The sequence below is a fragment of the Pseudophryne corroboree genome, chromosome 9, assembly GCF_028390025.1.
Source record: "Pseudophryne corroboree isolate aPseCor3 chromosome 9, aPseCor3.hap2, whole genome shotgun sequence".
Classification (NCBI taxonomy): Eukaryota; Metazoa; Chordata; class Amphibia; order Anura; family Myobatrachidae; genus Pseudophryne; species Pseudophryne corroboree.
In genome coordinates this window covers 202,625,241-202,647,653 of record NC_086452.1, presented here as the reverse complement: position 1 = coordinate 202,647,653, position 22,413 = coordinate 202,625,241, and the positions used below count along the sequence as shown (strand labels likewise).

General features: G+C 45.0%; 1 protein-coding gene across 2 annotated transcripts in view; it reads left to right on the top strand.

Annotated features, from left to right (window-relative positions):
• OLFM3 (olfactomedin 3) overlaps window positions 1-22,413 on the top strand; it is a 407,355-nt gene that overhangs the window by 314,450 nt on the left and 70,492 nt on the right. For both annotated transcript variants that reach the window (XM_063940093.1, XM_063940092.1), the window contains exon 2: window positions 12,294-12,440. In XM_063940093.1, the coding sequence (XP_063796163.1) occupies window positions 12,294-12,440 (147 nt within the window). The remainder of the gene's footprint in view (window positions 1-12,293; window positions 12,441-22,413) is intronic.

Here is a 22,413-nt window from a genome sequence, read left to right as displayed (position 1 = left end):
GGGGAAAGTATTGGAAGGTATTCTAAGGGATAGTATTTAGAAGTTCCTTGATGCCAGTAAGGTCATTAAAAGGAACCAACATGGATTTGTGAAGGATAGATCATGTCAAACCAACTTAGTTGGCTTTTACGAAACAGTAAGTGCGAACCTTGATCAGGGTAAGGAGGTGGATATAATCTTTTTAGACTTTGCCAAAGCTTTCGACACAGTACCGCACATGCCACTTATCTATAAGCTACAAGAAATAGGGCTAGGGAGCACAATATGCGCTTGGGTCAGAAAATGGCTAGATAATAGGGAGCAGCGCGTTGTGGTTAATGGATCATTTTCAAATTGGACTGAAGTGCTAAGTGGTGTGCCACAAGGGTCTGTACTTGGACCACTATTGTTTAACATTTTCATTAATGACCTAACAGTAGGTCTGGAGAGCATGGTGTCAATCTTTGCAGACGATACAACATTGTGTAAGGTTGTAAATACGGAGGGGGAGTCTCTTCATCAGAATGACTTAGTGAACTTGACGCATGGGCATCTAAATGGAGAATGAGATTCAATACCGACAAGTGTAAGGTAATGCATTGTGGTAGCAAAAACAAAAACAACACCTACATAGTAAATGGGGTAATATTATTGGATTCTGTACTGTAAAAAGACTTGGGTGTTCACATAGATAGCAAACTAAGTAGCAGTACCCAAAGTAGGATTGCAGCAAAGAAGGCTAATAAGATATTAGCATGCATAAAACGGGGAATTGATGCAAGGGACGAGAGTGTTATACTCCCATTATATAAATCACTAGTGAGGCCACATCTAGAATACTGTGTACAATTTTGGGCACCATACTACAAACAGGATATCCTGGAGCTTGAAAAGGTTCAGAGGCGGGCGACCAAACTAATTAAGGGAATGGAGACGCTGGAATACAAGGAGAGGCTTGCATGTTTAAACTGGAAAAGAGGAGACTAAGAGTGGACATGATCAACATCTACAAATATATAAGGGGACAATAGACAGAGCTTGCGCTGGACCTGTTTTTGATAAAATCAGCTCTGAGGACACGTGGGCACTTGCTTAGGTTAGAAGAAAGTAGATACCGCAAAATGCGGCGAAAGGGTTTTTTCACAGTAAGGACAATACGTGTTTGGAATTCCCTGCCTGAGGAAGTAGTAACAGCGGACTCAGTCAACACCTTTAAGAATGGGTTAGATAAATTCCTAATGGATAAGGATATACAGGGTTATGGTGCTTAGTCATGCACTATAGTTATTAAAACAAAACGGCTGACATCAGCATGAGCCAGCCAAAATTAGTCCTAAAAGAAAACTGCATAGGAGACCACCAATAGGTTGAACTCAATGGACAAATTGTTTTTTTTTTCAACCTTAGATACTATGTTACTATGTTACTATGTTATTCACTGTTCATGTAGGAGATCACATAGTCCAGAAGATGCCTGTTTGTGTAGAAATATAACCAATGTCATCACCTCCTGCTCCTTGGTCTCCAGCCTCTGGTCTTTCCAGGCTCCTGCCCCAACACACCCGCCTTCTGTCTTTCCAGCCTTTAGACCCATCACTCCAGATTCCTGCCACATGTCTTTTCAGCCTCATCTCCAGTCACTCCAGCCTCCTTTCTTTCCAGACACCTGCCCTGTAACTCCAGCCAAATGCCTTTCCAGCTTACTGCTTCTTGTCACTCCAGCCTCCCATCACTCCAGCCTACTGCCTCCTGTAACTCTAGCCTTCTTCCCAGTCACTCCAGCCTCCTGCCCCATGTATCTTCAACCACCTGTCACTCCAGCCTAATGCCCCTTGTCACTCCAGCTTTCTGCCTCCAGTCACTCCAGCCTCCCCACCGCATCCCCCATACCCTAAGTTGCCTATTGGAGAGCTCTTCTGTTGAATCTGCTTCTCTTCTGTTGCAGCCACTGTGATCTAGGGTTAGCCATAGGCCATCAATGAATTATCAACCATCGACGGTCAGAGGCTCATTGTGGCTGTTTTTTTTCCCTGTCGATAACCAGCAACTGATGGTATAATATCAATGGCTGAGTCTGATGGCGAAACATAAATGTGGTTTGTGCATGTGTGGGCGACAACAGTGCATGTGAAAAACACAAACCATTGGTGGAAGCGCAAATCATCAAACATCATCCTATCAGACAGGTCCTACCAAGACTGTTGTTGTCAGTGAGGAGGAGGTGGCACCATGCAGAGAGAGAGGGGAAATGCAATCTTTTGCTGCAGAGTATCGTCCCTGAGAGAATCTAACTGTGTACAGGTAACCACCCACTCTCTGCTCTCCCTGCTCTCTGGGATCGCAGCTGCACCAGTTGCAACCCCGGGTCCCCTGCTTGTGGCCCCCCTCCCTCTTTTACCTGCCGCCAATGCCCTGCTTGCTCCACACCCATAATATACTGTACAACAGGAAAAAAACAGTGTTCAGTTAGCTATTCACAGTATACAGAATTAGAATAAATATTGAATATAATACCCATTAGTCAAAACAACAGCTATTACACCCTGCACCAGAGCCGGATTGGCCCTTACAGTGACCGGGAAGTTTCCCGGGAGGCCGGACGGTCTGCGGGGCCGATTGCAGCATGTGGCCCCGCCCCCAGTAGCTTGTGATGCTCACCATACTGTCGGGACCTCTCAGACGCCGCTGCTGGGAAGAGCTCTGTGCTTCTGCAGCCGCTGTCCTCTCGCGAGACAGATCTCCTCCAGCACCGGCCCAGACAGAACAGTGCGGCACAGAGAGAGAGTGACACAGTGAGTGGCTGCCCTCTCTTCTTCCTGTCACTCCAATCCCAGCTCTCTTATTATCCGCCCTGGCCTCTCCTTTCCTGCTCGCTTCCCTTCCTCCCACAGCACTAGTCCCACAGGTTCCCCTCACAGCTCCAAGCCCCCACGACCTCTCCTCCCCATCGGTTAGTCTGTCATGTTCTCTCTCCCCCATAGCTTTAACCACCCCCATCCGCGGCACCTGCAGACCCCCCTCTCCCCACCCAAAGGCTACCTTCTTCTGGCTTTTTTACGCTCCTGTCTGCTCTCACCCCTCACAGCCCCAACACCCCCCCACCCCCATTCACGGCACCTGCGTCCCCCCCTCCCCCACAGGCTACCCTCTCCTGTATTCTCTCCCCTAACAGCCCCAACCCCCCCACCCCCCATTCACGGCACCTGCGACCCCCCCTCATCCCCAACACAGTTTCCCTCTCCTGTATTCTCTCACCTAACAGACCCACCGCATTTGCTGCACCCACAACCCCCATACCCCCAAAGGCTACCCTCTCCGGTCTTCTCTCTCCCCTCACAGCCCCAACCCATCCCTCATACATGGCACCTGTGACCCCCCCTCCCTCACAGGCTACCCTCTTCTGTCTCCTCACCCCCATCCCCCAAGGCTACCCTCTCCTGTCTTCTCTACCCTCACGGACTCAAACCCCACCGACCCCATTCGCTGCACCCATGCCGCCCCCAGACAACCCTCTCCTGTCTTCTCTCCATTAACAACCCACCCCATTCGCTGCATCCACGACCATAGGCATGCGTAAGCCTGTGCTGGACATTTCAGGGTTGGATTAACAGGGAGGTGACAGTGGGCCAGATGAAAGCAATGTGTATGGTGCTGCCGCTTAGATGGTGGGCAGCTATTTAGACAGAGATATCGCTGGTGGCACTTCAAATGTGGCACCAGCTGCCAGCCAATTGGAGCTCCTGGACCTAGCTGCTGGTCTGCGAGCTAGCCCCCGATTGGCTGGCGGCCGGCACTACATTTGAAGTGCCACCAGCAATGTCTCTGTGGACTGTTGACCAAGCTCCACACAATCCTAGCACATCGGGGGAGTAGACTGAACGGGAGACTGGGCTACGGGAGAGCCATGCTCCAACACAGCCGGTCATCGATATCTGCTTGGGGCTCTCCACACTCTGCAGCCCCAAAAGAAAAATCACATACAACACACCGTCCAAATCCTGGCACTGCTAATAGGTAAAGGTAGGGACAGCTGCAGCACCTTCTTTTCTATACAGTGACAGCTAGGCTCCAGTAACTTCTTCCAAAAGGAGTTATTTACATTTAAACTGTGTGTGTGTCATTTATGTGTTTTAGTGGGGTTCTTACTGCTCATTGGAATAATGTGTATAAATACTCTCCTCTCTGGCGTAACGTGTATAAGGGCTCTGCTGTGGCGTAACATGTATAAAGACTTTGCTGTGTGGCGTAACATTTATAAGGGTTCTCTTTGTGTGGCGTAACACGTTTAAGGGTTCTGCTTTGTGGCATAACATGTACAAGGGCTCTGCTGTGTGGCATAATGTTTATAAGGGCTCTCCTGTCTGGTGTAACGTGTATAAAGGCTCTCTGGCGTAACGTATATAAGGGCTCTGCTGTCTAACGTAACATGTATAAGGGCTTTGCTGTCTGGAGTAACGTGTATAAGGGGCTCTACTGCAGTTAACGTATAAGGGATACTACTGTGTGGTATAATGTGAATAACGGACACTACTGTGCGGTGTAATGTGCCGTGTATTTTTGCCGCTGCTCTGTCACTTAGTTTAACCAACCAGCTCACTGCAGCCTTTGGGCCAAAACAGTCACAAAGTTGAACATATTGTGAGCTGTGAGGTAGTCAAAATTTACTGTAAATGACTGTAAATTAATATTATTGGGTTAATAATAATCTAGGGAGAAGAAAGGGCCAAATTGTGATTTTAGTTTCATGGTCAATATTTGGAAAAAATGAAAACCAAAATTATATATAAAACTATATATATATATATATATATATATATAGATGTATATATATATATATATATATAGATAGATAGATAGATATATGTATATGTATATATATATATATATATAGCAAATGGTGGGATGGGCGGCACTCATGCAGACTCAGCAGCGTGTGTAGAAGAACAAACTGTTTATTTAGCCAACATGTTTCGGGGACTAGGCCCCTTCCTCAGTGCCGAGTCCTCGAAACGTTGGCTAAATAAACCATTTGTTCTTCTACACACGCTGCTGAGTCTGCATGAGTGCTGCCCATCCCACCATTTGCTCTGCATTTGGGACTTGCTTTTCCCACTGGGAGGGCACCGCAGCTGTTGTTATATTACGAGTGGAGTGCCGGGCCGTTTCTGTGTATGTATATATATATATATATATATACGATGGGTAATGAGGGCGGCACTCACGCAGGCTGTTGCAGGTGTAGAAAAATCAGATTTTTCTACACCTGCAACAGCCTGCGTGAGTGCCGCCCTCATTACCCATCGTAATCACTGAGGTATTTATCTCTGGGAGGGCACCGCAGCACCTTAAACAGATTGCAAGAGGAGTGCCGGGATTCTTTGTATGTATATATATATATATATATATATATATATATATATAAATAATAAAATGTGCTGCCCTCAGAACCCTTCGCAATGGCACATATCACACCCCTCTAGTTGCGGCCCTGTGCACTGATCCTGCCCACTTTGGTGTCAGTTCCGCCTACCATTGATTTGGTGCCGCCCACATGAGACCACTTCATTACATTTTTCCAGGGCCACTTTTAGTTCCCAATCCGCCTCTGCCCTGCACACATAAATAACAGAAGTGCCATAATACTAGGGGCACACTTAATAAATAAATAAATAAATAAATAAATAAACAAACACAATGAGCATGGGATTATCTTGGGCCCTGGGCAATGCCCAAGACATGGGAACCCTGGCAACTATCCCCTCTGACTAGTTGTATCCCACAAATACATGTTATATGTATATTTAACTCACCAAAATTAATGGTAAACACACTAGATATAAAGTGCCTTCAAATTGTAAACATTCAAAGAATGAAGACCCTTTCAAATATGTATATTACGTTTCCAAGTTAAATAAAAAATTAAAATTTTCAAATATGCAGTATGATCCTATTAAATAATATAAGAGAATTAAAATGAATTAATCAAAATTAATCTAAGAACCTTGGTATTGAAGCAGTACTTGAGGGCAGCAGGACATCAATTAGGTAGACTTGCATTGTGTTGTAGAACTGCAGATTTAATAGAAGTCAAATTCAAATTTAATATAATTATCATATTTTATTAATAAAGCACAAACATATTCTACAGCACTGTATAATTATCATTATCACAAATATATCTGCAGTGAGGGCACAAAAAAGCAACTAGAACTAATAGAATTCTAAAATTAGAAAAAAAGTAGGAAACTCATTTGTGTGACCTAACAGCAGCTCCTACGTTTGGACTATTTACAGTCTTGTACTAATAATTTGGGTACACCAGGAACCTGAACTAGCGGAAAATAAGCATTATAAGATTTATGGGAAGATATATAGTGCTGAGGATACATGGGATCCTGGTATATACTGTCGCATTCACACTAGCAATAAAAAACGTAAAGGGAAGCCATTAAGGGACATTTGGATGTAAAAATACATTTTGCACAAATTTGTCAATGCTGTGCAAGCTCAAAACATGTGCCAAGGCGTCTCTGGCCCTCATTCAGCAAAATAGCAAACTACAACTGGCTGCAATTGCATGTCGGGGGCTGCCCAGCACAGGGCAAGGCTGCTTAGCCATGCAAATACCCAGAATCGATGTGATCGCAGTGTAATTATAACCAAGCAATGAAAAAAAAAAATTGGGTAAAGGGGGGCGGCCATTACTGTTGTGCCTAGAGGCGCCCTGGTTCCTAAATGCTCTCCTGCACCCACAGGCAGATGTATCAAACCAACTATAGAGTGAAGAAGTGAACAAGGGGAGAAGTTGCCCATAGCAACCACTCACTTTCTACCTATTATTTTATTTATACTTGACAAATGCTATCTAGCAGATGATTGTTTGCTATGGGCAACATCTCCACTTCCCCAGTGTTTAGGAGGTTTGATGCATTCCCACTCTAGTCTCTTAAGCATAGTTTATATTAAAGAGAAATGTTATGTCTTGCATAATATTATCTGATAAATGGGCACTGCTTTCCAGAAAGCAAATGCATGCATATGTGCCTATGCAGACCTGGACACATTTTGAACGTAGTAGCCCTAGGTTGGAAGTTCTCACAAAGAGGGAGAGGTATCCAAGCTTTGAGAGAGATAAAGTGGAAAGGTTGCTATGGGCATCTTCTCCATCAACTTCTAACTGTCATTTTATAGACTGCGCTAGATACATGATAGCTAGAAGCTGATTAGTTTCTATGGGCATCTTCTCCACTTTATCTCTTTCCAAGGATTGATACATCTCCCCATATGTAGGGTTCAGTAAGGGGAAGTTCATGTAAATGCAGCTCAGACACACCAGCAGTTATGCACACATAAACCTGTTAGGAGGCGTACCTCATGGTAAAGGTACACACCGATGGTGATGATGATGATGATGATGATGATGATAATGATGATAATTATGATAACTTGTCTTAAACCAGGATCATATGCGGTCATTGCAGATGTATATGACTTTAGAGATGTGTACATCTCATTGTTTTTACAAATATACACACAAGCCATTTTCACTCTTATTATTCATCTATGCTTAGAATATAGGCCCTCATTCCGAGTTGTTCGCTCGCAAGGCGAATGTAGCAGAGTTACACACGCTAAGCCGCCGCCTACTGGGAGTGAATCTAAACATCTTAAATGTGCGACCGATGTATTCGCAATATTGCGATCAAAACCGAGTTAGCAGTTTCTGAGTAACTCCAGACTTACTCTGCCTGTGCGATCAATTCAGTGCTTTTCGGTCCCGGCTGACGTCATAAACACACCCAGCGTTCGCCCAAGCACTCCCACCGTTTCTCCAGACACGCCTGCGTTTTTTCCGGAAACGGTAGCGTTTCCTGCCACACGCCCCTAAAACGCCGTACATCCGCCCAGTAACACCCATTTCCTGTCAATCACAATGCGTTCTCCGGAGCGACGAAAAAGCCGTGAGTAAAATTACTTTCTTCTTAGTAAAGTTACTTGACGCATGCGCAGTGCGAACATTACGCATGCGCACTAAGAGAATTCTCACTGCGATGCGATGAAAAATACCGAGCGAACAACTCGGAATGAGGGCCATAATCTTATTTTCTAGTCTTTTTTTTCTCTCACAATCTAACACTATTTCAATACACTATGGCACTTATAGTTTTTTTATATATATATGTAACACTTTCACATAATTTTCACTCCTCACATCGGGGGTCATTCCGAGTTGTTCGCTCGGTAAATTTCTTCGCATCGCAGCGATTTTCCGCTTAGTGCGCATGCGCAATGTCCGCACTGCGACTGCGCCAAGTAAATTTGCTATGCAGTTAGGAATTTAACTCACGTTTTTTTCCTCGTTCTGGTGATCGTAATGTGATTGACAGGAAGTGGGTGTTTCTGGGCGGAAACTGGCCGTTTTATGGGTGTGTGTGAAAAAACGCTACCGTTTCTGGAAAAACGCGGGAGTGGCTGGAGAAACGGAGGAGTGTCTGGGCGAACGCTGGGTGTGTTTGTGACGTCAAACCAGGAACGACAAGCACTGAACTGATCGCAGATGCCGAGTAAGTCTCGAGTTACTCAGAAACTGCACAGAGATGTCTTATCGCAATATTGCGAATCTTTCGTTCGCAATTTTAAGAAGCTAAGATTCACTCCCAGTAGGCGGCGGCTTAGCGTGTGCAAAGCTGCTAAAAGCAGCTTGCGAGCGAACAACTCTGAATGACCCCCATCACTCACACATGCAGCTCCTACCTCTTTAACCCTTTATTTGTATCACTCTTGCGGTGCCCTGGGGTTGTCTGGCTGGGTGGCTCTGGGGTGTCCTCAGGACCGGTGCTAAGGTGTTCGGCGCCCCCCTGCAAACAATAAATTTGCGCCCTCCCTCACGTAATAAAGGAACAGCGCACAACTTTGGTGAGTACTGTAAAAAGGGGTGTGGCCTTACAAGGAATGGGCGTGGACAGACAATAGTACTCCCAATTCAAATTACGCCATAAGTAGCACAATCTTATTCACATTACACCGCACGTAGTGTCCCTGATTCATAATGCATCACACAGTAGTGTATCTTACTAACATTACGACAGAGTCGTGATTTTAATAAGGTTTATACGCTGTATGAAGAATCCAAATACAGTACAATTGGCCAAAGTCAGAGATATACACAAACCTGACGGTTTGCATAAATAACTAATGTTTTTAAATCTGCGTACATGCAGGATCTGTACTGTGCATGTGCAGATATGTGTCTGCGATGACGATCACAGTGCCCCTTAAGCCACAGAAGGACTGATATGCTGCAGCGATTTGGGGGTGGGAAGGGCCCGCGATGACCACATTCCAGAAAACGGGGCTCTGAAGCCTCCTGCTGAATTAACATATTTCAGCGCTGCCGCTGTGGGATTACAGTCATTAGGTTGACGTGGATCGTAAAGCATGAAAAAGTTTAAAAAAAATTCAAAAAAGTGAAAAACTCATGTCGACCTTTTTCCATGTCGACCTATTGACCATGTCAACCTAATGACTGTTGACCTAAGTCTGGTCGACCTAATGACCCATACCCTGCTGTGTATGACGCACAAACTGTGCTACTGCATCAGCCTCTGAATCAAGCCCAATGTTAAGACAATCTGTTAAGCGGACTCTTATCGGCCAACCAGAATCTCACAGTATTTGCAATACGCCAGCGCACACCCCATTAACACACACATTCACTAGACAAACATCCGACTGAACAACAGATTAAGGCCCTCATTCCGAGTTGATCGCTCGCTAGCTAGTTTTAGCAGCCATGCAAACGCTATGCCGCCGCCCACTGGGGAGTGTATTTTAGCTTAGCAGAAGTGCGGACGCATGTGCAGCCGAGCTCTACAAAAACAATTTGTGCCGTTTCTGAGTAGCTCTGAACCTACTCAGCGCTTGCGATCACTTCAGCCTATTCGTGTCCGGATTTGACGCCATCCACCCGCCCAGCGAACGCCCAGCCACGCCTGCGTTTTTTCAGACACGCCTGCGTTTTTGCAAACACTCCCTGAAAACGGTCAGTTGACACCCAGAAACGCCCCCTTCCTGTCAATCTTCTTGCGGCCGTCAGTGCGACTGAAAACTTCAGTAGAACCTGTGCACAACCACAAAGGGCTTTGTACCCGTACGTCGCGCGTGCGCATTGCGGGGCATACGCATACGCAGAAATGCAGATTTTTAGCCTGATCGCTGCGCTGTGAACAATGGCAGCTAGCGATCAACTCGGAATGACCCCTTGAAATGTACTATGCGGTCCAATATGGAAAATCCCTTCTATATGGTATAAAATCAATTCTTCCCAAACATTACCACAGAGTTACAGGGATACAGCAGTTTAGCATCCATCCAGCACTAGGAACTAGCCACATAATGCTCTGTGCACCCAACCAGCCTATAATTCCTTCTCTCCCTAGAATCCCCCCTAGAGGTAGTCCCCTACATATCAATACTTTGCCCCATTGAAGCTCAGCAGGGACACAGTACCTCCTGAATTTCTTGAACTTTGTCCACCAGCATGCTCTGTTTTGCTGGCATAGTTTGGACAGGACGATGAGTGAAGGCGGACCGGATACGCTCAGGCCACCGCGGTCGGAGTTGCTGCAGCTCCGCTCCAAGCTCCGGCACAGCTTGCTTTGTGTCCAGTCTCCTCCACCAGTCAGTGGTAGTGTGCTCCGGCCGGAGTGCAGCAGCGTGGAGGAATGAGGAGGGGGAGCCGGAGAGACCTAACACAGAGAGCTTGGAGCTGCGCTTCCCACTGCCGGCGCCGCTACCTGTCACACAGTTTGACAGGCGCAGCGGCATCCGGCAGCAACAGCAGGGTATCAAAGCAGGTAGAGCGCCTGCTCGGCCCGGCGCCTCCCTGCATTGCATACCCTTGCTGAGCGGGTAGTGCCGGCTCTGGGTGTCCTGCCCCCCGGACCTGAACCCCTATAGTTAGTGTTAGGGACTTACCCAATGAGAGGCTACCTTGGTGCGGTGGGTAAGCTCATAGCCCTGGCCAGGTTTATGCTAAATGCCTTTGATTATTACAGGTTGAGCTGGTGTGAGATAGTGCACCTGCAACTTTTTTTTCCCCTTGTAACAGTAACTTCCTATCAGAAGTCCTACCTGCCAGTCACCCACAAGACAGGCAGTCCCATTGGGAGGTGTTTCCTTACTCTGGGACTTCCAGACCAGGCTGCGGTTAGAAGAGAGCTGGCTTCTTGTAGGAAGCCACTCCCTGCCTGGTTGTCAGCCCAGTCCGGCTTCTATGGGCTGCTGGACTGCAGCCTCCCTAATGTAGGTAAGATCCACCACCTCAGCTCAGTGTCAGTGAGAGAGCTGCAGTCCATGACTGCACTGGCCACACTCTGGACCTGAATCAGAGATGGAAGCAGATCGCTGTGTGCTACTTAATAAATATGTATACATTCAGTAATTAAAAATGTCAAAGTGGCTTTTTTATTAATCAATTAAATTGGTTATGATCCAATGAGAGCCGATAACCAATCAATTAAAATAATAAACGGGGTGGGGGGCATCCGTTACTGTTTTGCATAGGGGCACCCTTACCCCTAAATCTGTCCCAGTTCCCACCACCAACTACCACTCCATTCAACAGCTCCAACATGGGCCCTCATTCCGAGTTGATCGCTCGCTCCATTTTTCGCAGTGCAACGATCAGGTCACTACTGCGCATGAGTATCCACCGCAATGCACACGCACGTTGTACGGGTACAAACAGCATTGTTGCTGTGCAATGCTTCTAGCGATGAATCCATTCGCACAGCTGATCGCAAGGAGATTGACAGGAAGAAGGCGTTTATGGGTGTCAACTGACCGTTTTCTGGGAGTGGTAGGGAAAGCGCAGGCGTGTCCAGGCGTTTGCAGGGCGGGTATCTGACGTCAATTCCGGCACCGCACAGGCTGAAGTGATCGCAAGCGCTGAGTAAGTTCAGACCTACTCTGAAACTGCTAAAAAAAAAATCGTACCTCTTGGCTGCACATGCGATCGCACACTTGCAAAGCGAAAATACACTCACCCGTTGGTGGCGACTATGTGTTTGCACGGCTGCAAAAAGTAGCTAGCGAGCGATCAACTCGGAATGAGGGTCATGGATCCCACAGGGGACAGATATAAATGTGGTCAGTTTGGATGAACTCTTTCAGGGGACACAAAGAAAACTACAACAACAAAAAAAAAGAATTGTTGAGTATATTTGCATAGTTAAACCTGCATAATAAATAAGTTAAAGTATATACAGTATTAAGACTTCTTTTTATATTTTTGTAACTTTCTCCTATTACAGACACAAATAAGTCCTCGAGAAGGTTGGCAGGTTTACAGCTCTGCTCAAGACCCCGATGGCCGATGTATATGCACCGTGGTGGCTCCAGAGCAGAACCTGTGCTCCCGAGATGCCAAAAGCAAGCAGCTGCGCCAACTCTTAGAAAAGGTCAGTGAGTTTCATTATTTGTTTCTCCATTGTTTTGTAATTTTAAACAATTATAGTCAAATACATAACATTAAGTGCAAAACATTCTTAAGTGACATATAATGAGTCTAATAAGTCTAAGGGGTCGTGCCAAAGTAGATACAGACATCCTGATTTAGGTATCTTTAGATTTAGCTTTTCATTTATATAGGCTGGACTCACAGACTGCATTTATTTATTATGCAGCTTGGTCTGTACATTTAGATGCCACCTATAAATATCTGAGGGATGTAGTTGGCATCCCGTCATACAGGATACTGGCAGTCATAAGACCAGCGCCGGAATCTTGACACCTGTCAGACTGCCGATGCAGGAATCCCAACTACCAAAATCTCGACCGTAACTATCAGGGGGAGGTTAGGGTTAGCCTGCGGGGGGAGATTTAGGCTGCAGGAGAGGAGGGTTTGAGTTAGGGGAAAGATTAGGGTTAGTTTTCTTTCTCACACCTGTTCGGATTTTGGCAGTCGAGATGCCGGGGTCAGTATTCTGACCACTGGCATCCTAACTGCTGGTATCCTAACTGCCGGTATCCCATACCCAACCCATACCGGAGGCGACCATTTTGTGATGTGGCAATAGTGGTAGAAGCAGCTCCTAGGCCTTAGGTATAACTCCTATATGCTGCCTGGGCTGCCTGATTCCTTATTTGCCCTGTGGATATGGAGGACCAGGGTTGGGCTGGACCACAGGGGTACAGGGGATACCAACGGTGGGCCCCACCGCCTGCCCCTCCTACTCCTCAGGTTCCAGACTATGTTCTTGAATTACGCATTATGCATATGTTATCTAATACTGCACAGGACTATGGTTTATTGTCTACAGTGCATTTCTGTTATTAATCTGCTACATTATCATGTATGCACTAACAGTATTTGCTAAATATATTTATCAAAGGGCCCAGCCCATACACTCTGTTATGGTTAGGAAAACCAATGTGGCAGCTGGCCACACCCCCTCTGGAACCTGACCACACCCCTGAATATGGGCCCATACCACTGCGTTCCCCCTTGTGGGCCCTTCATGCCCCAGTCCGACACTGTGGAGAACAGCCTGTCCTGTTGGAAGTTTTATGAATCTTTCTACTTTTTGAAGCATCCAGAAAGATATATGTGGATGGTATTTGCTAAACTACTGCAAAATAATGTTCCATCATACTGTATACAGCACTTACCTTCTGGGGAGTTCTCTGGGACTCCCTGAATAACAATCTACACTACTGCATCCTAGCCATTTCTCTAACGAAGTGGGCAGCACACAGCTTTATTATGTGACTCTTCTGGAGAGGAGGACAAAAAGAATAGCACATGTTATTCATAGGCTTCATTCTCATGAACACTGACCAACATATACTAACTTGTTTTACTATTGTTAGGCGCAATAATTAGGGAAATAAGTGAGTCTTTGCTTATCAATCTTTTATTGCATCATACATGAAGTTTTGATACTGTATGTTTCATTTTTAAATCTACTCCTGAGTAAGATCATTGCTGTGTTTTTAGATTTACAGTACTACAGTGAAAAACAAGCCATGTGCACTTTTCAGTGCTTCAAAAGTAATGCTGGAAGGGCTGAACAAAAATCCATCAACCAATTAAACCATCAGTTTGCAAGAGCTCTCATATTGCATGTCTGCAGACATCTCTGTCGTAGGTTACAGACCACTGTCTGTGCTAAATGCAGATAGATTCTTCTCACTCAGCTGATAAACAATCAGTGTAATGGAGCTACACAGGCGCTTGTAACGCCTCTGCTGCCAGAGCAGTGAAAGACAATGGCTATTATCATAACAAACAGCACATAAATGTTTACACCCCAATTCCATATGGCCCATTTCAGCAGATGATAGACAACAAAATGTTAGTCCTTTCTCAGTAGTGTATGAAATATTCCATAGTCAAGGGCGCCAAGAGAGCAGAGGCATAACTCCCACAGGCAATGGAGACACCTGCCTCCGGGCTCCAAGCCCTGAAGGGGCATCTGCATGTACAGTAGCACATGTGTGGTTTCAACAGTATCCAAGTGTGACCGCCCCTCTTCCAAAGGAGCTTTTTGGCACACCCGCTGCTGCTGCAGTTAATTGGCTTTGTCCCAGGGGCCCTGCTAACACCTGCAGTAGGGGACAGGATGGCTATGGGTGTTACCTCTCAGCATGCGCTGCAGCCAAGTGATAGTGCACCCGCTGCTGCTGCTGCTGGACTGTGAGATGGGACTCACCGGTGAATGCTAATTCTGCATGCTGCAGACAGCTGAATCACAGCGTAGCTGGAGCACTGCCAATTCACTGCAAGATCCGGTCCCTGTGTATATATATGTGTATATATATATATATAAAGTGTCCACTGTTGCTATAAAAGCAAACTGCACGTCACTCCCATGCTGATGAAAAAAGAAAAGCTTCAATAAGCGTGAAAGATCAAATCATCACAACATGAATGAAAAAAGGCAGCCTGCCTGTTGTTCAACGGCTCATTTCAGGACCTGGCATAGTCCCTTCATCAGGATAAGGTTTTGCTGCTATAGTCAGTAGCAGGGGCGGATCCAGAAGAAAATGATAGGGGGGGCACCATGGAAGGGGCAAGTACATTTGCGTGCGGCTTCGGTGCATGTGAGGTGGCGCTTCTTATACAATGCCCACAGTTGTAGCGCTCATTATGCAATGTCCACTGTACTGGTAGTGCCCCTTATATAGACCCCATAGTAGTGGTGTCCCTTATGCAATTCCCGTATTGCCCCCAGTAGTAATGTTGCCTGTAGTAATGCCCCCAGTCATTATGCCCCCAGTGGTAATGTCCCTGCAGTTATGACCCCAGTAGTTTAGCCACCAGTAGTAATGCCCCCCTATAGTTTGCCCCATTGTAGTTTAGCCAATGTAGTTATGCCCCCCTTATAGTTTAGCCACCAGTAGTAATGCCCCCCTGTAGTTTGCCCCATTGTAGTTTAGCCCCTGTAGTTATGCCCCCCTTATAGTTTAGCCTCCAGTAGTAATGCCCCCAATAGTTTGGCCCCTGTAGTTATGCCCCCAGTAGTTTGGCTCCCCCTGTAGTTTAGCCCCCAAGTAGTGATGCCCCCAATAGTTTGGCCCCTGTAGTTATGCCCCCAGTAGTTTGGCTCCCCCTGTAGTTTAGCCCCCAAGTAGTAATGCCCCTGTAGTTTAGCCCCCAAGTAGTAATGCCCCCTGTAGGTGCCCCCCAGTAATAATGCCCCCAGTAGCTGCCCCCCCCAGTAATAATGCCCCCAGTAGCTGCCCCCCCAGTAGTGATGCCCCCAGTTATAATGCCCCCAGTAGTAATGCCCCCCCTCAGTAGTAATGCCCCTTGTTGATGCCCCCCCCAGTAGTAATGCCCCTTGTTGGTGCCCCCCCAGTAGTAATGTCCCCCCGTAGTTTCCCCCAGGAGATGCCCCCGCTGCATTAAGGAAGAAAAAAACATAATACTTACCGAGCCCCGTTCCCTCGCCGCTGCAGTCCTCCTTCTGGCTGGCGAACTCTCCTCAGTACTATGAGAGAGACGTCATGACTGACGTCTCTCCCATAGCGCACGGCGCAGTGACAGCGCCGGAAGCCAGAGCTCAGTACTGAGCTCCTGCCTCCGGCTACCGCTGTGCAGGGAGACGGGCGCCCGCTGGTAACACAATCTCAGCGGGCGCCCGTCATCTCCCTGTGCGGCGCCGATGCCGCGGGGGGTGGGGACGGGGGGGGGGGGAAAGCCACAAATGACAGGGGGGGCAGGGGCCCGAGTGCCCCCCCCTGGATCCGCCACTGGTCAGTAGTGACTGGCATGATGTGAAAAGATCTTTCACGCTTATTAAAGCTTTTCTTTTTTCATCAGCATGGGAGTGACGTGCAGTTTAATTCTATAGCAACAGTGGACACTAATATGATATAGCACGAGCACCCCACATTAATATATTTTGCAAGAAGTGCCAAATCATCTAAAGGTACATATATATATATAAATCCAGTAGTAAGGAGCACTCACCAGTCTTCAAAAAATCCTTTTCTTTATTTTCAGCAAATCATTAGAAAGGGGGAATCCACGTTTCGGTCCCAGATGGGACCTTTGTCAAGATCATACAGCATTACAAATGGCCCCCATATATACCCAAGATAGCCTTCTCCCCAATTAGCAAAATAAGAAACACCCTATAGACATTTAAAAGCACACAAGTTACTGTTGTAACAAACATATACAAACATCACATAGACAGACACAACATTTAGTGCACATAAATACCCTTTAGAGCATGAGTCCACTGCAAACCGTTATTAACAGCGGTACAGAAGCGGCGTGCATTCCACTGCGTACTGCACTTCCGGTGTCTGGAACGCAAGTTCCGGACACGTGACCGTAAGTCCGCTGTCCTCCGTTCGTGATCTGTATTAATTGCCAGCGCTTAGTTATCCAGTTCCCATGGTAACCTAGCGTTACATATTATATAGGTATAACCGTATAGGTCATATAATAAAGTACCCTTAATTCAATCACAGAGTGTTGGATAGTATAAGGTATATTAGCAACTAAACAGTGGGCTCATGCACATCAGGGAAAGCCATAATAGGCAAACAGCATATGAACTATAGCATAGTATTAAATTATGTTATTATTAGAACAGTCACAGAGTTAGATAATTGACCAAAAGCAAAAAAGTTTTGGGCATCGATACAGACCGTTATATTACGGAAGCCACACAAAGCAAAAAATAAAATAAAAACAATAATAAAAATAAGAGGAAAAAATAAATAAAAATAAATACAGTTCACTCCAGGAAAACACCATATTGAATGCCTTCGTTTAGGCCCCGCGGGCGTACGGTGTCCAGTCGGTAAATCCATGACGCTTCTCGTTGGAGCAATAGTTTTGCTCTGTCGCCTCCTCTTTTCAGAGGGGCTATTCGATCTATTATCATGCATTTTAATGATGCCAGGGTGTGTTTTGCCTCATGAAAGTGCCTGGCCACAGGCTTATCCGAGTGTCCAACATTCAATGCTGTTCTGATGGATAGACGATGATTCGCCATTCTGTCCCGGAATGGACGAATCGTTTTGCCCACGTACATCAGGGAGTAAGGACATGTAAGTGTGTAAATAATGAAATCAGAGGTGCAACTCACTCGCTGGCGAATCTTAATTTTCTGTCCAGTATGTGGATGGTGGAAATATTCACCAGAGGTCATGCTTCTACAAGTCATGCAATTTACACATCGGTAACACCCCATTTTCTGCAGCGTCAACCATGATTCAGGTTCTGATTTTAGTGGCCTGTCAGGCTGCATTAGGATGTCCTTTAGATTCCGCCCCTGTTTGAAGCTGATCAAAGGATTAACTGGTAAGTGTTTGCAGAGGTCTGGATCACTTTTAACCACCGGCCAGAGGTTTTTAACTGCTTGTTGTATAGCAGGACCTGCAGTATCAAACGTCGTCGTGACAACAAATGGGTTCTGTAACCTTTGTTGATTTTTCAAATTTCCTGATGAGAAAATTTTTAAAGGTTTATGTAAACAGTTGATAATGGTCAGTTCACTGTAGCCTCGGGAGGAAAACCTCAGTTTCATTTCCTCCAGTTTTATATTAGCCGTATCAGATTCTGAGTTGTTACGAAGCACTCGCAAGAATTGTGAAACCGGCATGTTCTGTTTAAGTGAACCAGGGTGGTGGCTTCCAAAATGTAACAAAGTGTTACGATCTGTGGGCTTCCTAAACAGTCTGTGTCCATACCCAAACTCTGTGGCATAGACAGTCACATCCAAGAAGTTAATCTCCTCCCTACTGTATTCCATAGTAAATCTAATGGGAGAATCTAGGCAGTTTAGATACTCCAACATGTGTTGAAGTGCCATCTCACTGCCTGTCCAAATCAGAAACACGTCATCGATAAAACAGCGATAAAAGCCGGTACTATCTCCAAACAGCGGGAGGACATGTGTATTTTCATAAATATCCATAAATAAATTTGCATACGATGGTGCTATGTTACTGCCCATCGCCGTGCCCACCGTTTGGAGATAGTATCGGCCACCATATTGAAAATAATTGCATGTTAAAGTTAATTCCAACAAATCAACCAAAAATTCAGTTGGTGGAGAGGCCATATGTGTACGAGACAAAGCTCGTCGAACAACCATCAACCCATCACTGTGGTATTACGGTGTATAAGGACGCCATGTCCATCGTTACCAGGATCCCATGTTTAGAGGCCGGGAGTGCGTTGATCAATCTCAAGAAATCATTAGTATCCTGTAGATAACTAGATGTGTTTTTAACACATATTTGTAGAAAACTATCTAAATATTGTGCCACAGATGAAAATAAAGAATTCCGGGCTGATATGATCGGTCGACCCGGAGGTCTCTCAAGAGTCTTGTGTATTTTCGGCAACAGAGTATAGGACAAATAGCATATTCAGTCTTGAGAAAGGCCAATACATCAGTGTCGATCCAACCATTCGAAAAACCAATATTTAAGCTTGCATCCAAGCAGTTTTTAAATGAAACAGTAGGATCACCCCCCCAGTACCTTGTAGGTGTCACTGTCTGATAACTGTCTCAATGCCTCATTATCATAATCCTTGGTATCAAGTATTACCACCGCGCGCCCCTTGTCGGCAGGGCGTATGGTTAACAGAGGATTATCTCTCAAATCCCTAAGTGCTTTCTTCGCAAGAGGTCTCAAATTGTATCTCATATGCTTCTGTTTAGTAAGTGATTCCTAAATATTATGATCCAATAGCCTAGTGAAGGTCTTAATACTGGGATTCAGTGATGGAGGATCAAAATTGCTCTTTTTCTTAAATCGTGTGGTGATGTAATCCATTTTACATGTATCTTGAAACTTTTCAGTGAGTCTAAGTTTTCTACCTAGCTTGAATTTATCAACTGACCATCGAAACTTATCAAATTTGGGAGTTGGTATGAAACTCAACCATTTAGATAACAAACTTATCTCTGGTCCAGTGAGTTTATGTGATGATAAATTGATCACTGATTCTTCTGAGCTTTTGTTGTCTTCTTTTTTTCTTTTATATTTTCCCCGCCGAAGGTGGGGCCTTCTGCGTTTAAAGCTGAATTATTAACTTTAGACCAAGTATTGGCCCTAGGGAGGGGCGGTTTACCAGAAATCTGAGAGTCAGAGGAATCCCTATCTGAGGATGAAAGACTATCAAGTTGGAACTGATTATAACAATATTTATTATTTCTAGGTCTAAATGGCACCGGGTTACACTACCCGTGAGCCACCTATAGACTCTATAGTCTTTGTAATCATGTTCAACTTTAATCAAGTTTAGCTCTTTTGAACCTCACCAGGTCTTCATAGTATTTCTCAATTTGATCTTTAAGTTTATTCAACCACTGTTGTGAATTATCTGCTTGTAAAACATCAGTTGCTACAGAGCGAGAGGCAGCTAACTCAGTTCTTACTTTTTTTAGATCAACCCCAACCTCTTCAATTACAAGCAAGAGCAGATCAAATGAGCATTTATTATGGACCGAGCACCATCTGCTGCAGAAGGCTGGGTTATTTCTCCCAATAGTGGGAATGTTTTTTTATACGAAAGCCCCTGGGCAGTTGTTATTTGCGATAATAGTCCGATAAAAATTGCCCATGCAGCAGAAGGTCCACTTCCTTTTTTTGTAAATTTAATAATTTATGATACAAGTCTAATGCACTTTCTGCTGGTAATCGTTCAAAGTCGCTAAATTCAGACAACACCCTCTCTGCATCATCATCAGTTAATGCTAAAAGCTCATGTTCAGCTGAGAAAAGAAGTTCGTCAGAAACAATATTATCCATGTGAAAGAGTGATCACCATAAGCACATTCACAAGAAAATATATAGTAATCCCTTTAGCTAAGACCATCAATTTCACAGAGTTATAAAAAGAAATAAAGAAAATGCAAAAAACATAAGAAAATGAAAAAATCATCCAGAACAACTCAGAAAAATACAAAATCATATACTTATGTCTATAGTCCATATCTGTGATAGAACCATTCCACTTAATGTTCCTTATAGTTAGTCATAAAAAATAGACAATTCCTTGAAACAGTCAATCCTTTTAGCCTGGTGCCGGACATAAAGTAACAACTCAATGTTGAAACATAAATATTTCCAGAACAGTCCACACTCTGGCCTTATTCATATATGCTGGGGTAGCATCCATATATTGATAAATCACCAAGACCCATCAATTCCAATTCAAATCCAGTAGTAAGGAGCACTCACCAGTCTTCAAAAAAGCCTTTTCTTTATTTTCAGCAAATCATTAGAAAGGGGGTATCGACGTTTCGGTCCCAGATGAGACCTTTGTCAAGATCATACAGCATTACAAATGGCCCCCATATATACCCAAGATAGCCTTCTCCCCAATTAGCAAAATGAGAAATACCCTATAGACATTTAAAAACACAAGTTACTGTTGTAACAAGCATATACAAACATCACATAGACAGACACAACATTTAGTGCACATAAATACCCTTTAGAGCATGAGTCCACTGCAAACCGCTATTAACAGCGGTACAAAAGCGATGTGCGTTCCACTGCGTGCCGCACTTCCGGTGTCTGGAACGCAAGTTCCGGACACGTGACTGTAAGTCCGCTGTCCTCCGTTCGTGATCTGTATTCATTGCCAGCACTTAGTTATCCAGTTCCCATGGTAACCTAGCGTTACATATTATTTAGGTATAACCGCATAGGTCATATAATAAAGTAACCTTAATTCAATCACAGAGTGTTGGATAGTATAAGGTATATTAGCAACTAAACAGTGGGCTCATGCACTTCAGGGAAAGCCATAATAGGCAAACAGTATATGAACTATAGCATAGTATTAAATTATGTTATTATTAGAACAGTCACAGAGTTAGATAATTGACCAAAAGCAAAAAAGGTTTTGGGCATCAATACAGACCGTTATATTATGGAAGCCACAAAAAGCAAAAAATAAAATAAAAACAATAATAAAAATAAGAGGAAAAAATAAATAAAAATAAAAATAAATACAGTTCACTCCAGGAAAACACCATATTGATTGCCTTTGTTTAGGCCTTATGGGCGTACAGTGTCCAGTCGGTGAATCCCTGACACTTCTTGTTAGAGCAATAGTTTTGCTCTGTCGCCTCCTCTTTTCAGAGGGGCTATTCGATCTATTATCATGCATTTTAATGATGCCAGGGTGTGTTTTGCCTCATGAAAGTGCCTGGCCACAGGCTTATCCGAGTGTCCAACATTCAATGCTGTTCTGATGGATAGACGATGATTCGCCATTCTGCCCCGGAATGGACGAATCGTTTGCCCACGTACATCAGGGAGTAAGGACATGTAAGTGTGTAAATAATGAAATCAGAGGTGCAACTCACTCGCTGGCGAATCTTAATTTTCTGTCCAGTATGTGGATGGTGGAAATATTCACCAGAGGTCATGCTTCTACAAGTCGTGCAATTTACACATCGGTAACACTCCATTTTCTGCAGCGTCAACTAGAGATGAGCGAGTTCGGTTCTCAGAGAACCGAACCACACGAACTTTGCCTTCCGAGTCCGAATCCGAGCCAGGCTCGAATTTTCCATCTTGACTCGGAAACCCGAACGCGGCAAAATGTCATCATCCTACTGTCGGATTCTCGCGGGATTTGGATTCCATATAAGGAGCTGCGTGTCATGGCCATTTTCACTCCAGTCTCGGAGAGTGTAGTGAGAGGACGTGTCTCCGTCCTCAGTCTCTGTGTGGGGGTGGGAAAGTGGCGTGGCGAGTCTACTTACTGCTGTCTTGTGCTACTCAGTCCAGTCCAGTGTACTCAGTGTCTTATGCTGCATCAGTCCAGCCAGTCACAGTGTTGGTGTCCTCTGCTGCTATATGTCCCCAGTGCTGCTGGCTGCTGTATAAGTCCCTTGCATTTTAGCTATGTTGTCTTGCATCAGACCAGGGGTAGTGTCTTGT